This window comes from Brachionichthys hirsutus, chromosome 4, assembly GCF_040956055.1.
Source record: "Brachionichthys hirsutus isolate HB-005 chromosome 4, CSIRO-AGI_Bhir_v1, whole genome shotgun sequence".
Classification (NCBI taxonomy): domain Eukaryota; kingdom Metazoa; phylum Chordata; class Actinopteri; order Lophiiformes; family Brachionichthyidae; genus Brachionichthys; species Brachionichthys hirsutus.
The window spans coordinates 9,743,114-9,757,224 of NC_090900.1; the positions used below are offsets into that span (position 1 = coordinate 9,743,114).

Consider the following 14,111-nt stretch of genomic DNA (forward strand, 5'->3'; position numbering starts at 1 on the left):
TACACATGGTATGGCAAGTGAAACACGCAGGCTTGCTCTGATATATGGTGACAACTTTAAGTTATAAGTCAGGGGGCATTTCCACTTCTGTTGCTACTGCGCGATTGCAACTCATCATTTTCTGCACTTCAGAAAGTTGGAGGGGAAGAAGGCTCCTTCACCATCACTTCCTGGTGAGCCCCATGGACTGTCTTTTCCACAGCTCATATCCTCACTGGATTCGTCGCTGTAGGAGAAGAAGTTATTAATACTGTTTCAATTAGTAGCTGATTCAAGCATTTACAGACTCCAAAGTTAGTCCGCAGTCAAGATTCTTTTCAAGCATGCCTATTTTGTCAATATCTCACATCACAGTTGAGAATATTCAGTAGGATGAAAAGCAAAAAGTGCTCTATTAACCTCTCACACTCGTCCCAGCTCCCCTCAGGAATCGTTGGAAGGCCGGGGACTCTGAAGTGATTCGTTTGTAGATTCTGTGCTGTCCTCCTGGACACGATCCAAATAAGCTTTTTGTTGTCTGGTTTGATACATTCACCTGAGCAGTATTCAGTCATGCACTTTGCCACACGTTCCTTCCAGGAGAGCAGCTCACCATCGCTGATCTGTGAAAGCAATAAACATCTCAGAGGCGAACGATAGAAATAGCCCTCAAAATAGGCCATCATCAATAAATCAATATAAAAATCAAACAAAAGTCAAAAATACTGGAATAAAGACATTTAAATATGTCCAGACAAGCCAAAGGATAAATCTGAAATCAGACACTTTGAAGGACTTTATGGGAGAATTATGCTAGCATTTAAAAGATTGGTTGATTAATCAATTTATTTATGCAAATTTGACCAAAAAGGCAACTTGTCAAGTCTGTGAAGGTTTTCTTTTGAATGTTTTAAGATTTCGTAAATTTTCTATTATCATGACTAATTAGACAAAAAAGAAAATGCCGCTGGTGTCTCATGACTCTCATCACATTTGTTAGTCATTTCTTTTGCCAGTCACTTTCGAAAATAAACATTCTTGGATACAGGTCCTCGTACCTTCAGATGTTTTTGGATTTGCTGGACAATCTTCAACAAGGCAATGGAATGGAGGGTGTCAAACTCATGAGCAACGAGGGACAGCGCCAGCACTGACGGCTGTTAAGAAAAAAAACAGCAGATTAGCAAATCCCATCATTTAAAGTGAAGAATGCGACTCTGCCGCCTGAGAACAATCCTTACTTTGGCTTTAGAGAAAACAAGCCGACATAAGCAGGCTTTTAGCTGGGCTTCCAGACTCCCAATGCTTGGGATCTCCTCCCTTAAAATAGAGAGGGAAGTTGATCTGCCAGTGCAAACCTTATGCAGAATCAGTTTGACCAACTCCATGCAAATTTGAGCAGCACAACAGCAGTAATGGCGAAAGCAGAGGGGGGGGGTGAAATATTTACCTTCCAGCAGGCCCATATGAGAAGGCTGAGTAGTAGAGGTGAAGGAATGTTAAGGCTGTGACCGGTTCAGGCTCCACACCGAGCTTCTCTGAAATGATTTTCTCCATGCGGCACAAATCAGACACGGTGAACTTGCTTTGGCTGATGCGGATGAGATCATGGATGGGCGAGACATTGCTGTCTTCCTCAGCCATTTTGGCTGCAATGTGAAGACAGCTGACTCCAACACAGGGCAAGTGTTTGGACCGCACCTATCGCAATAGAGTACAGCAGTGACAGCTATGAGTAAGGATCTTAGGGTTTAAAGTCAAACAAGCACAGTATTACACTTTAACGGTTTGTTTCATTTCCTACCTTCATAATTGTGAGGAATCTGTCGAGCAAACTGACAGCCTGAACAAAAGTCTGGGTGCTGTAGCCAAAGAAACTGGTCAGGCCCCACAATTCTTCAACCTTCATGTCTCTGCTTCTTGCAGACACCCCACTGTATTTCTGAAAATGCACCAATGTTCATTAGAACACACACGGAAACAGTATCGGAGCAATACAATCTGAACAATCATTTTATCCCAATGGTACTTGTCTTTTAAGAAATGCAGCTGAAATGCTTTACAGCAAAGAAAAAGTGCTTAAAATATACAGAAAGGACATAAAAACAGAAGATACAAATCTTTGTAAAAATAATATTCGTAGGACTACTGATGATAGTAATAATTAGTACAAAAGCAATGATGATATGAAGATGAAATACAAGTGACTGATAAGTTGAGAATATCACGTGTAAAATATATAAAATAAAAGACATTTGAGAAGCAGCAGAACAGGAAGTACAACGCACAGATGACTTTCAAGCAAGTCCTTGCAAAGTAAAAGCAAGTTAAAGGCTAAAGCAAAGAGGCCAGCTTTCAGCCTTCTTTTAAAAATTAACAGCTTGTAAAAGTTAAACTACAGGTCAGCCATTTATTTACTGACAAAATACTGGGAGTAACAGAGTCCACAGCTGCAGCGCCATTTCGTTCAGCAGCGATGTATAACTGCTTTCTATTTGCTTAACGGCGGAAACCGACAAAGCTAAAAGCAGAACGGTAAAACGGTGTCAGTGGGGTACAGTATACCTCTGTGGAGGCTGACTCCATCAGCTTCAGGCCCGTCTCTCTGGGAAGAAAGCTGTCCTCTTGAGCACAGCACGACTTCAATTCCTTCAAGAGCAGGCTGTCAATGACTTGACGATCCCTCATCCTTAAAAACAAACACAAACATGTACCAATCAATCTGTGTGGGCATCGAACAGAACCTAAACTGTGCAGCGTAGGGAGACAGCGGAGACAGACAGAGAGGGACATGAAGCGTCTCCCAGGCCTCCACAACACGGTGTCTGGTATCACAACAACACTGTTGGTGCAATATAAAGGGTAAGAAAACAATTATCGACATTAATGTTTTATTATAAGGGGCTGCGTTCATGCAATTAGTTGTTAAATGTTACCTAACCTAAATACCGCGCGCACGCGCACACGCGCACGCACACACACACTTATAAGCAGGAACGATATTATACTGCATCAGAAAATTATTTAACATTTTCAACAACATCATCCAGAATGCCAAAGCGAAGGCTTTCATGCAACGCTCGTTTGCAAACGGTCTTCTTACCTTGTCCAGACGCCACCGAGGACCACGAAAATAAATAAAAATAGCGCTGCAATTTCTCTACACCTTCCAGTTCTTCATACTTCCACCTGATGACTAATGATGGGCCTCAAAAGTTTAAAAAAATAAGAGCTTTGTTCCCTGTTGGAAAGGGAGGATCCCTCCCTGGCTACACAAACAACAGCCACTCGTCATCAAAAACGACAATGACCGGCATGCAACACTGGATACCCAATGAGAACGCCTTACGTCATATGCTGCGGGGGGAACAAGCGGATGTTTCAAAGTGTTCACGTTTGCTGAAGCTGTCATTTCAGTGTTAAATGTATTTACCCAAGCCTATAACTATCACAGCTGGTCAGACACGGATAATATTAGTAGTAGTATTAATTAGTGATGGGTTATTGATACCTCAAGGAGCGTATCGATACATTACACAAACTGTGTCGACACTGTGTTGGTCACTCAACAGTGACCTCTGCTGTAGATCTAAAATCATTGCAGGTAAACAAAATGGGAAAACTTGCAAGCTGTAAACCCAACATCAGCCTGTGAAATAACATTTAATCTTTTTTCCATTGCTGGTCTCTTACTTAAACTATGATAATCTTTGTATAATATCATGTTCTCACTTGTTTGCTGAGTGAAGTTGTTCAAAGGGTTCAAATTCTGATTGTTTGTGTAAATGCTGAAGAGTTTGCATGTAAAATATAGCAAATGTATGTAAAAAAAAAATCAGAGTTAAAATGTTTATATGGGATTTTGTTAACCAAAGTGTTCAATCATATGAAATAACACTAAAAATGGATTCATCCCCACATTTCCGAGAACGATCCATGAATGGGAGCAAAGCGGAAATCCGGTCGGCACAGCGACAGCGAACCCGCAACAAGTCGATACATTTTGTTTCCTTTTGTCGCGGCACATCCGGACGACGCAACTCCTGCATCGGTCACGTGGGTTTGTGTTAAAGCGATACGCGCACCAAGCCGGGCTTTCGCGCTTGCGCACTCGACGCGGTGCTGACGCGCCAGCGTTGTTCGTCCCATCGCTCGTTGCTATGAGGTACGGCCGAGTTAGCGCGTTATTAATGTTCAGCCACACCAAAGCTTCGCTGCAAATGTGAACTGGGATGTCTTCGGGCTTTCCGCAGAGCCCTGCGCTCACCAGCAATGGTGATTTTCACATTTTGGAATTGAGATCTTCACCGACCCAAGCAAAGCCAACGCAAGATGAAGCTGGAACATGTGGTAAGTTACAACCCGCTGGGCTTGGGAACTATCTGTCAGACAATTCGCTTTTGATTGTCCTGACTTGGAGGCTTTTTTTTCGAACTTTGTTTACAGAGATCAGAGACGCTTCTCCGCGGCTGAGATTTCGCAGCCTGACTCTGGATGAGCTGAGGTAAAGGCAACACCGAGAAAACCTCTCAGTTTGGAAACGGCGAGCTGGTGTGCTTTGAGGGTTCAACTCATGAAACTAACGAGCAGCCAAGCATTTATGTATTTAATAGATCTGCAAGACTGACTCTCATAACACATTAAAGCAGGAACTGTTGTTTCAGGCTATTTATTTATAATAAAAGAAAGCACATTATACCAATTATCTAGAAATGTACAGCAAATAACACAGAAAAAACAAGGGCGGTCAGGTGTACCTGTACCATAGATCTGTCGCCTGACCCCTTTAATAGTAAGTCATGATTTGGACCCTGACTATTTTTCCACTTGTTATTTAATACTACCGGTACTGTGATATAAGTGAAACATTTGTCCTTTTTCAATCTTTTTTTTTTTTTTTTTGCAGTGAAGAGCTGGATAAACGCACAAAGGAAACCCAGAGGCTCCAGAATGAAGTGGAAAATGCTACCAAACTAACCTTGGAGAGGTTTGGCTACACGTATAGTATCCACAAGACCCCTGGGCGAAGCCGCCACAACCACAGATCAAATGACAGTGAGTGATGTCAGTGTCACCCGGCAAGTTGTTAATGCAGCAGTAGCTCGGCTCAGAGATGAAAGATTATTGTTTAACAAGCATATTTGTATCACTTTTCACAACATCTACATTATGGTGCAACGCCTGAACGCCCCACGAAGCGGTAAAGCTGAAGGTTCTTCAAAACTATCGGATATTTCATTATGGCAGTTTAATCTAAATATCAGTTTTCAGATGTGTCAGAGAAAAACACATGGGAGATCAAATTATATTATTTCATGAATTTAAGATGAGGAAAACGCCCATACAAGGGTATATTCCGCCAACCCTAAACCTTTAGAGCAAAGACATGTATTTCAAACTTCCTTTGCTTGTTGAACAGATGACTCACCCGTGGATCCCACTGTTGTTCCAAACCGTCAGCAGGTCGTTGCCCGACCCATCGTCTGTGATTTGAACAGTTTAATCCAAGAGGTAACTCCCCGAAATATAAGTGCCGGTACTCCTGAAGAGGAGGTGTTTGAGAACGCAATAGATGGCTGTCTGTTTGCAGGTCAACCTGGTTCATACATTATAGCCATAATGTTTTGATGTAGTCTGAATGACTGAATTAAATATGTTACTCTCTCCAACTCAGACGCAGGAACAACCTAAACAAGACATGATCAATTCAGACAAAGCCATCGTGAATCTGCAAACTGAGTTGCGTCAGGTCCAGATGGAGCCGGACATTGTGTCTGACCTCAGGTGACCACTTCAGCACAAATTTTATTAGAAGGGGAAATTCCAAGAAATATGCTCAGTGGGTCGGGAACCGGAGGGACACTGGTTCAAGTCGCGGCCCAGACAAAAATATGGAGTATGGACTGGTGATTGGAGAGGGGCCAGTCTGCCTCCAGGGCACTGATGAGGTGCCCTTGAGCAAGGCACGGACCCCCCACCACCACCGCTCCGGCCATCACCCTATGCCCTCTGCGCACATGCCATTGGGCCTACATAATGTATATATGTATGCATGTGTGTGGTTGTTAGACGGGCCCATAGTCGGGAGTAAACGACATTCCGTGTGTGTACAAGCGTGCTACATGACAAATCTTCTTCTTGATATGCAGAACAGGTGTATTTTCAGCCTGTTGAATGTGATCTTTTTTTTTTGTCGTCCTTTTTAGTGAGCGTTTTATTACATAATGCTAAAATGGAACAACTGACTAAAATCTGAAAAACTATGTCACTATATCTAACTTACTGACACCACAAGTCCTCTCTCTTTGTTGTGTCTCAGAATGGAAGACCTGATTGCAAGTCTTGGCCAGGAGATGTCACTGTTGACTGATAAACTGTGCTCGTCAAAAGATAACGGCATCAGTTTAAGTGTCAAGCTGGAGTTGTTAAAGTAAGAAGAGCTCCTACATTGTTTTTCCATGTTTTGCTTTTCAAATAATATCAGAGACTTCTTAAATGATCAGAGATTGTTGAATTATAGATGGAGTTTTTTTTGTCTAAACAGATGTCATTTCTATGTCCAGTAAACTTACAGAGAGACAGACGTTACTTCATCAGTGTCAGGTCAGTGAACTTGTGTCAACCCTCTGCAGGCATAAAGATAAGGTGGGAAGGATGTAATTATGTTATGAATAATGCACTTGAGAGAAGCACTGACACACTGGGGTTGTTAAAAGTTAATATTTATCCACTTCACTACAAAAATGAGATAAATGCAATAATCAACAAGTACCTTTTATTAGGATCATATAAAATTCCAAACATCATTAGGAATATAAGGAACTTTTGTCTTGCCAATAAAGCAGATGTTTCTGATGTTGGGCTGAATTTATTTGTATTTTTTTTATTGATTTGTGATGCAGGTTAATGGCCTGGAGCAGCAGCTCATTCAGGCTCAGTCCCAGCTGGTGGCTGCCCAAAGAGAGAAGGAGAAATCTTCACAACAAGCAGCGGTGCTTCACTCTCAGCTTGACCAAATTAAGGTTGGGCAAAAGAAAAATACAATGAACCCAGCATGTTGTCACGTTCCCTTTATATTGTACCCAGTGTATATAGATGCAGGTTAGCAAAGATCATAATTTAAAGATTTTAAAAAGTATAAGAAAAGGTAATTTCTGTTGAATTGGGTACTGTCATTTATCATACACATTTCTAAGAAGTTTAAAACTGATGGAAAAACATAATTTTAAGCATAGCTTTTAATTTTGTTGCCTGCACTATAACTTCCAAGAGTCAGAGAGTGAATCCACAAACCTGAATAAAAAATAGCATAATAGAAACGTTAAAACATAATCCTTCAGTATTTCTCCCGGAATCCAGTCAGCTAAATTTCATTGACAGTGGTGGCTGTTTAACAATGAGGACTTCCATCCCAGGCTTCTTAGGCCTTTTGTGTTTGGATTTATTGAGGGGCGTCTCGTACTTCAGGGTGGAGTAAAGTTAAGAGCTGGTGGTGTGAAACCCGATGACTTAAGTACTGAATTCACGAGTCGGAGGAATCAAACTGGATTTCCTGGTTCGGATGGAGGTGCTGGATAGGGCATAGTGTTTGTCGCTTTATTTACTGAGATGATACAGCCTGTGCTCTCTACTGTACATTACATTACTAGGACATCGGCATCATGGGGCAACAATCTTGTGACTTAGCAGAAATGGAAATTGCATCGCCTAACAAATAACATTTTATCCGTTTGGTCCTTAGCTTTTGTTTCTATTTCTTGACATTGTCAAACTGTTCTTTATCCTCCCAGAGATGTGATAATCAGCAGCAGTGTGAACACCAAGAGGAGCTAAAGGCCCTGAGAGGAAGGCTGGAGGTGGCAGAGGAGCAGCTCTGCAGGGGTATGGAGGAGAAAACCTCCCTACAGGTTCTGTTGGAACGGAGGACTCGGGAGGGGAGAAAATTCAAAGAACTCCTGGAGGAAAAATGTCAGGAAGTCCAGCTGAGGCACCAAGAAGCTCAGCAGGTAATTAGGTATAGAGTGTGTGTGTGTGTAAATCCTTCTAGAGGGGATAATGCATGACACATTCTGTTCAGATTAAATACAATCATGCTACCTGCCTGTTTTCGTGGTTCATACAACTTTAACTTCAAGCTATTTTATTTTTATAGCATCTCAGCAGGATGGAAGAGGCTGAGAGACAATACAAGACCCGACTTGGAGATGGAGAGACATTGGATGACCGAGAGAAGGGGATAAGTATTTTAAGATTGCAGATGGAGAGGAGCACCCAGATGATGGTGGAGCAGCATACCCTCTCCATCGACAATCTTCACCAGGAGAACAGCCTCCTCAGCAACCAGCTAAATCAGCAAAAGATGGAGAATCAACAGCTCAGAGTGAGGAGGCCGAGAACTTGAATGAAATATAATGAGATCATCAAAGTACACGTTTGGACCCTGGCTCACTGGCCTCCCACTGTTTCTCCCGTTTCCACCTTTCTGTTCTGTATGCTGATTAGGCTGAGTTAGACCAACACAAGTCAGACCTGGTTGTTGTGGAGCGTGAGAAGCAACGGCTGCAAGCCTTTGTGGATGAACAAACTCAGCTCGTCAAAGAGGACGGTCTAGAGAAGCAGCAGGTCACCATCCAGTTGGAGCTCCAGCGCATCGAGTCACTCAATCTCAAGAGTAGGTTGAGGGTCCCCTGGTAACTAATCACCAATTAGTTACCAGATTACATTACTTTATAAACAAACATTTTTATTTGTCCTGTTGGAGAAAACAGCAAATTTGTAAACTGTAAAGTCTACATTCACCAGTAATGTCTTGTACTTACTACTGTTCCTAAAAAGAGTTCTGCTCTCACAGGCAAATGATCGTCTTATCATGCTGTGTTTAAAAAAAAAAAAAAAAAGACATATGTTTGGTATGTTTTCATTGTCAACCGAGCCCTTTCGTTGTGTACATTTGCAAGTGTGTTTCTCTCAGTGGATGTAACGTATGTGTTTGTTCGGGCCCAATTTCAGATGAGTACAAGCAGCTGCAACAGCTCCACAGCTGTAAGGAGGAGGAGCAGGAGGGTGTGGTGCTGCAGCTCCAGAGTCAGCTCAGGAATGTCCACGATGAGTTGGGCCAGGTCAAGAGGACTCTGAGGACCCTGGAAGGAGCTGATGGACACGGTTTAATTGATTAAACTGAAACCTAATTAAAAGACCTCATGTACAAAGAAACATCAGAGCATTCTTATGATTTAGTTTGTGATCAAATGTCATATATATATATATATTTTATCTTAAAGAAATCTAGGACTGAAGCCAATTCTCAGATCAGTTAATCGGTATAGTTCAGTGAAAGTTCAGCTATTAGATATCCTCCTCCTTCTACATTCCAGTGTGAGAAATATGATTTGATATGATAATAAAGAACATGTGTACATGAAATAAGCAAGGCTTTGATCAACTCCCTGCCCTCTTTCTCGCCGTCTGTGGATCTATCTTTGTGTGGATTCTCTTCCCTATTCAGGCCTCCTAGCAGCGTTGGACATGCAGGAGAAGATCACTGCCCGAAGAGAGCAGATCGACACATTGCAGGGCAAAATCCAGCATTTAAAGGAGACGATGGGCAAACTGCACCAGGTGAAAACCAGTGTCTGACATTATCAGTTCATGAAGTACACTGCATGTCACTCAAATCAGTGTTTGAGTTGCATGTACAAGTACACATAGTTAATTGATTTTTTATTTGGAGAATTTAATAACTTTTCACTTAAACATTATTTTATGGATCTATTATGTTTTGTCTTATTTTTTTTAAACAATTCTTTGTTTATCCGAACATCTCTAATCATTCATTTAAAATTTCTTAAACTATTTTAAATGTACTCATTCTTCGACCCAAGTAGAAATGAAAACAGCAAACAGTGACTTTTCAGCAATGATATCATTTCAGCCAGAGCGTGTTTGTTAAACCTTGAAGCAGAGTACCGGTAGCTATTATTATATCTTTGTTAATTGTATACTATTATCATATTCAAGTACAAACTCTAACCAAACAAAATAGAGTGAATTCATTTGCACATGTCCAACATTTATTTCATTTCTTTGTCAACTTTCCCATCCTGTCCAGGAGAAGCGCTCCCAGATCCTGGAGAACCAGCGCCGGCTCCAGGAACTTGCCTTCGTTAAAGAGGAAAAGAGACAGCTTGGCGACGAGCTGGAGGCCCTTCACTCCAAAGACAAACAGCTCAGAGACCGGATCAGCCAGCTGGAGACGATCCTTCACAAGGTAACGCACAGTCGGCTGTTATTCCAGTCAATACATTACCACCAAATCATACAGTCGAGTCAAGACTGAGCACTCCAATCTCTGTAAAAGAATATCACCCTTTAAAGACAGAGCAATAGTCATGTCAGGAAATCTATATTTCATATATTCTGTTTTGAAACAAAAAACGCAAACAGCTTGTGATCATGGTCATGATCTACTGTCTGAAAGGTTTTGGGTCACCATTCCCCAGTTATCTCCCTCTGGAACTAAATAGACACGTATGTTTATATATTCAGACCAAACAGAACCTTATCAGTCCAGTTCTGCTTCTGTTTGTGCCATCGTTTCATGTGCTCTGTATCTTCCTCAAGATGACGGAGAGCTTTGCAGAATGTCAAGATTTCGTCCAGCTGCAGGAGCAGGAGTTTTTCGGTATGAAACTTCGACATGCCCTGGATTTGAAGGTAGAGCCTGATTTACGCATTATTATTTAATAATAATTATTATTATTTAAAAGCGAGTAAGGCTTACAAACCTTGTAGACTGCACGGCATTTCTTTGTGTAATATGGCCTTATTTACTCTAGTTGCTTTACAATAAGCATCATAACCTCTTTATCTTTTTCTTGTCTGATAATAATGTCTAGACACACTTGAACAACAACTTAACAACTCTTGATTTATGACCTGAGTTATCTTCTCTTCAGGAGCTCCAAGGTCAAAATATGAACACAGTTTTGAATGCACCTTTGCCTCACCTATCCTCCATGTCCCCATCTGCACTCAATGATCCACCCTCTTTCCAGCATACCTTCAACACCCAGATCACGGTACAGTCGGGAACTCCCTACACCTTCCCTGTCTTTTGCAGTTGGCAGCTGTGAATAATAGATTATTTTGTTGCGCAGACACAGACGTCATCACAATTCTGTGGGAATGAAAGAAGCCCTAAAGCTAGATGAGTTCAGCACAGCCATAACGTGTTTTGTTTTGTCTTATAGTTATATATTTGCTATGTGTGAAATTCATTTCCTCGCCTCATTTGCTAGCCTATCAGATAAGCGACATGAAATGTGAACATCTTCACAGCAGTGCATTCACATTGTCCCCTTTGTCCTCCTTGGGCTGCTGAAGACAAAGAGGCAGCAGGAGAGCCCCACCCGAGAGCTCAAGTCTCTGGTCAAAGGGTTGGAAGCGGTGATTTCGGAGAATGCTCACAGACCACACAGAGACAACAACGCCACAGTCAGCAGCTTCCACAGAAGGAGGTCCGCTCCGGAGAACGATCACAGAACAAAACTGTATGTCTGACTGCATTCCCACACGCTAGAAGGAGCAGCTTTGCTCTGAGGTTAGCTGAGATAACATTTGAGAATCATGTGATTCTAAATGAGCAAGAAGGCATTTGGGTGAGGAATGGGATATCCATACTTAAGTGCGCTGTGCTGCTTTTCTTAAAACTATTAATGGTTTAAGTGATTTCCTTGATGGTTCTAGAGGTATGGACGTTTACCTCTCTAAGCCCATGGTGACACAAGCCAATGTTGTGTGTTTGCCTTTACTTTCAAGCTCACCATTTAGTCCTCCAGATAATATATGCTGCCTGTTTCCTGAACTTTGTTTCACCAAAAGTTTCCTTTTCTCTTTTGGTCCATTGCTATTTGTGACAAAACCCTCATTATTCTGGCAGTATGTGAGGGGAAATCATTTTAATTTCATTTGAGATTTATAGATCACTAGTTTTGTTACAATTTAGGATTTCTATGTTCAGAGTATTTTATATATTAACAGAAATTATCTTCCAACTAAGTTAAAATAAAATAAATCTTCATGTCCCCACCAAAGGTGGTTTACCATTGTTTGTATGTCCTTGCATGTGTAAGCAACTAAACATGGCCTGTCCACTTCTGTTCAAAAACCAATGAACACAATTAATCAGAAATTAATACCGGTATGTTGGGCTCTAAAGTTGTTGTACATTTCAAATTAGGTTTAATTTTTTTCGGTATATTTGAACATTGTTGGGGCTTTTTTATATATATATAATTCTTCTATTATCTTGTTGTGATGAGGGATATGGTTTATCCACATCAGCACAAATTGTGTTTTTCCACTAGCATGGCAAACATGTCCTGGAACACAAATCATAAATGGGTGCTACGGATTCATGGAATGTGATGAGATATTTTTTTCTTCCCTTGCCACCTACAGGAGTGATGACAAGCACGAAGAGGTCAAGCCTGTTTCCAGATTTAGAAGAAAAACCTGTAACAGGTAGGGACCATGCCCAGACGTAACCAAATTGGGTGTCTTTAACAGCTTTGTGAACGACTGTGAGGCTAATAGATGATCACAACTCGTGCCCAGGTGCAGTAAAGGCCTACAGGCTGTATCGTCTGATGCTTTTCATGTCTGACTGTTCATTAACTTTGTCCAGTGAGCTGCTTTTTCTGAAGACATCTGAGCTGAATGGGAAAATAATCAACGCATTCCTCAGTGAGAGTGAGTCTTGAGCCGCTCTGCATTTGACACTTTCCAACATAAAGTCACCCGTTGCCATACAACATCAATCGGGGTGGGGGGGGGATAAAATCATTAATTGTAATTTTCAAGCTTTTTTGTTTTGTTCAAATAATGATTGATTAATAAAAGCACAAATTATCTGTTTAAAAAACGTTTTTATTTCAGTCTTACTTAAAATTGACTAAATTCCACAAAATAAAAATTCATTATTCATACTGAATTCTCAAACATATATGTGACTTCCCCAGGTCCAAGTGCAGTCCTGGCAGGGAGGCACGCTTCCGCCACACAGCTGCTGTCACTCGGGCGCAGGTCTCCTGTCTACTCTCTCCTGACCTCTGACCCTAACAGCCAAAAGTGATCATTAAATAGACATAACAGACAGAGGCTGGTCCCTCTTATCAGTAAGTAGTTAATATTGTACATTATATACACAATGTATCCTACCACCGTGAGCAGAGTGAACAACAATTACAAGAGATCTCTCTGATTTACTTAGAGCCGTCTGCTCACACTGACTATACCATTGGTGGGTTTTTATTGAATACGCTTTTTCAGCTGTATGTGACAGCGTCATGCTGCACTGTATATTTACTGAGGGGGAAAGGTGAACAACATAAACACACACGTCAAATGCATTAAAGGAATAAATGAGAAGAATGTTCTCACACTGGTTACGTCACCTGTAACTCGCAGCTCGGAGTCCGGTAGGACGTGATGGGCCAACTGAAGCGCCTATACGGTCTTCTGAAGCAATAGGATTTCCCTATTACACTTGTCTTTCACTAAATTTCATAAAGCCAGTATTTCACCAAGACAAAATGTCCCTTGAATCCTTTGTTGGGTGTAACTTTTGGTCTTGTTCTTGTTTTCTGTCTTTCAGAAAGATCCCTTTTTTAATTTTGAAAGGCTCCATGGATGAAGTTGTCAAAGGGTTGTTTTATGAAATCACCAATCGTGTGTATTTTTATATTTCATTGTGCCAATAAAATTTTAGATGTGGTTGCGTTTGAGTTCTTTGTACAGTGTCATCCTTCCCATCATGCTCAGAGTATGCTGTCCTTTTGAATGCCCTCCTCCTGTTGCTGTTTACCCTTGGTAGTCCAAGACATTTGTTTACTACAGAACTCCTTGCAGCTAAGGTTACGCATCTCTTTCAGCTGCTCATTCTGTCAGCAAACCAGCTGTTGTGACGGCACATGAATAGTCATGAGATTTTTTGTCGGATGACGGTCCTTAACGTGACGAGTTCAGTTTCTTCCTCTTGAATTTGTGTGATTAGTCTAGTTACTAGTTTAGTGGCCCTTACTCTCACTTTATTTGGCTTTTCAGACAAAACTACAGGTACTTCACCTGGTTGT

The 14,111-nt window shown here is 41.3% G+C and overlaps 2 protein-coding genes across 2 annotated transcripts; one reads left to right on the forward strand and one right to left on the reverse strand.

The window, feature by feature from the left end:
- Positions 1–87: 87 nt before the first annotated feature.
- On the reverse strand, positions 88–2,667 carry LOC137893113 (cyclin-G2-like). The gene is made up of 7 exons (XM_068738555.1): positions 2,545–2,667; positions 1,784–1,921; positions 1,430–1,680; positions 1,221–1,299; positions 1,038–1,136; positions 400–602; positions 88–226 (listed from the first exon to the last, which is right to left on the reverse strand). Exons 1-7 carry the CDS (start codon positions 2,665–2,667, stop codon positions 115–117), a joined length of 1,005 nt encoding a protein of 334 aa, XP_068594656.1. The 3' UTR covers positions 88–114.
- Positions 2,668–4,211: 1,544 nt separating this feature from the next.
- Positions 4,212–13,754, forward strand: LOC137918123 (coiled-coil domain-containing protein 158-like). The gene is given in 21 exon segments (XM_068760873.1): positions 4,212–4,326; positions 4,435–4,483; positions 4,886–5,034; positions 5,399–5,569; positions 5,613–5,763; positions 6,299–6,409; positions 6,543–6,582; positions 6,882–7,001; positions 7,770–7,985; positions 8,132–8,359; positions 8,482–8,650; positions 8,989–9,141; positions 9,485–9,597; positions 10,088–10,246; positions 10,600–10,692; positions 10,935–11,055; positions 11,351–11,528; positions 12,439–12,501; positions 12,665–12,729; positions 12,999–13,154; positions 13,634–13,754. Coding segments are annotated over 20 exon segments (2,577 nt in total). The 3' UTR covers positions 13,112–13,154; positions 13,634–13,754.
- The last annotated feature ends 357 nt before the right edge of the window (positions 13,755–14,111 follow it).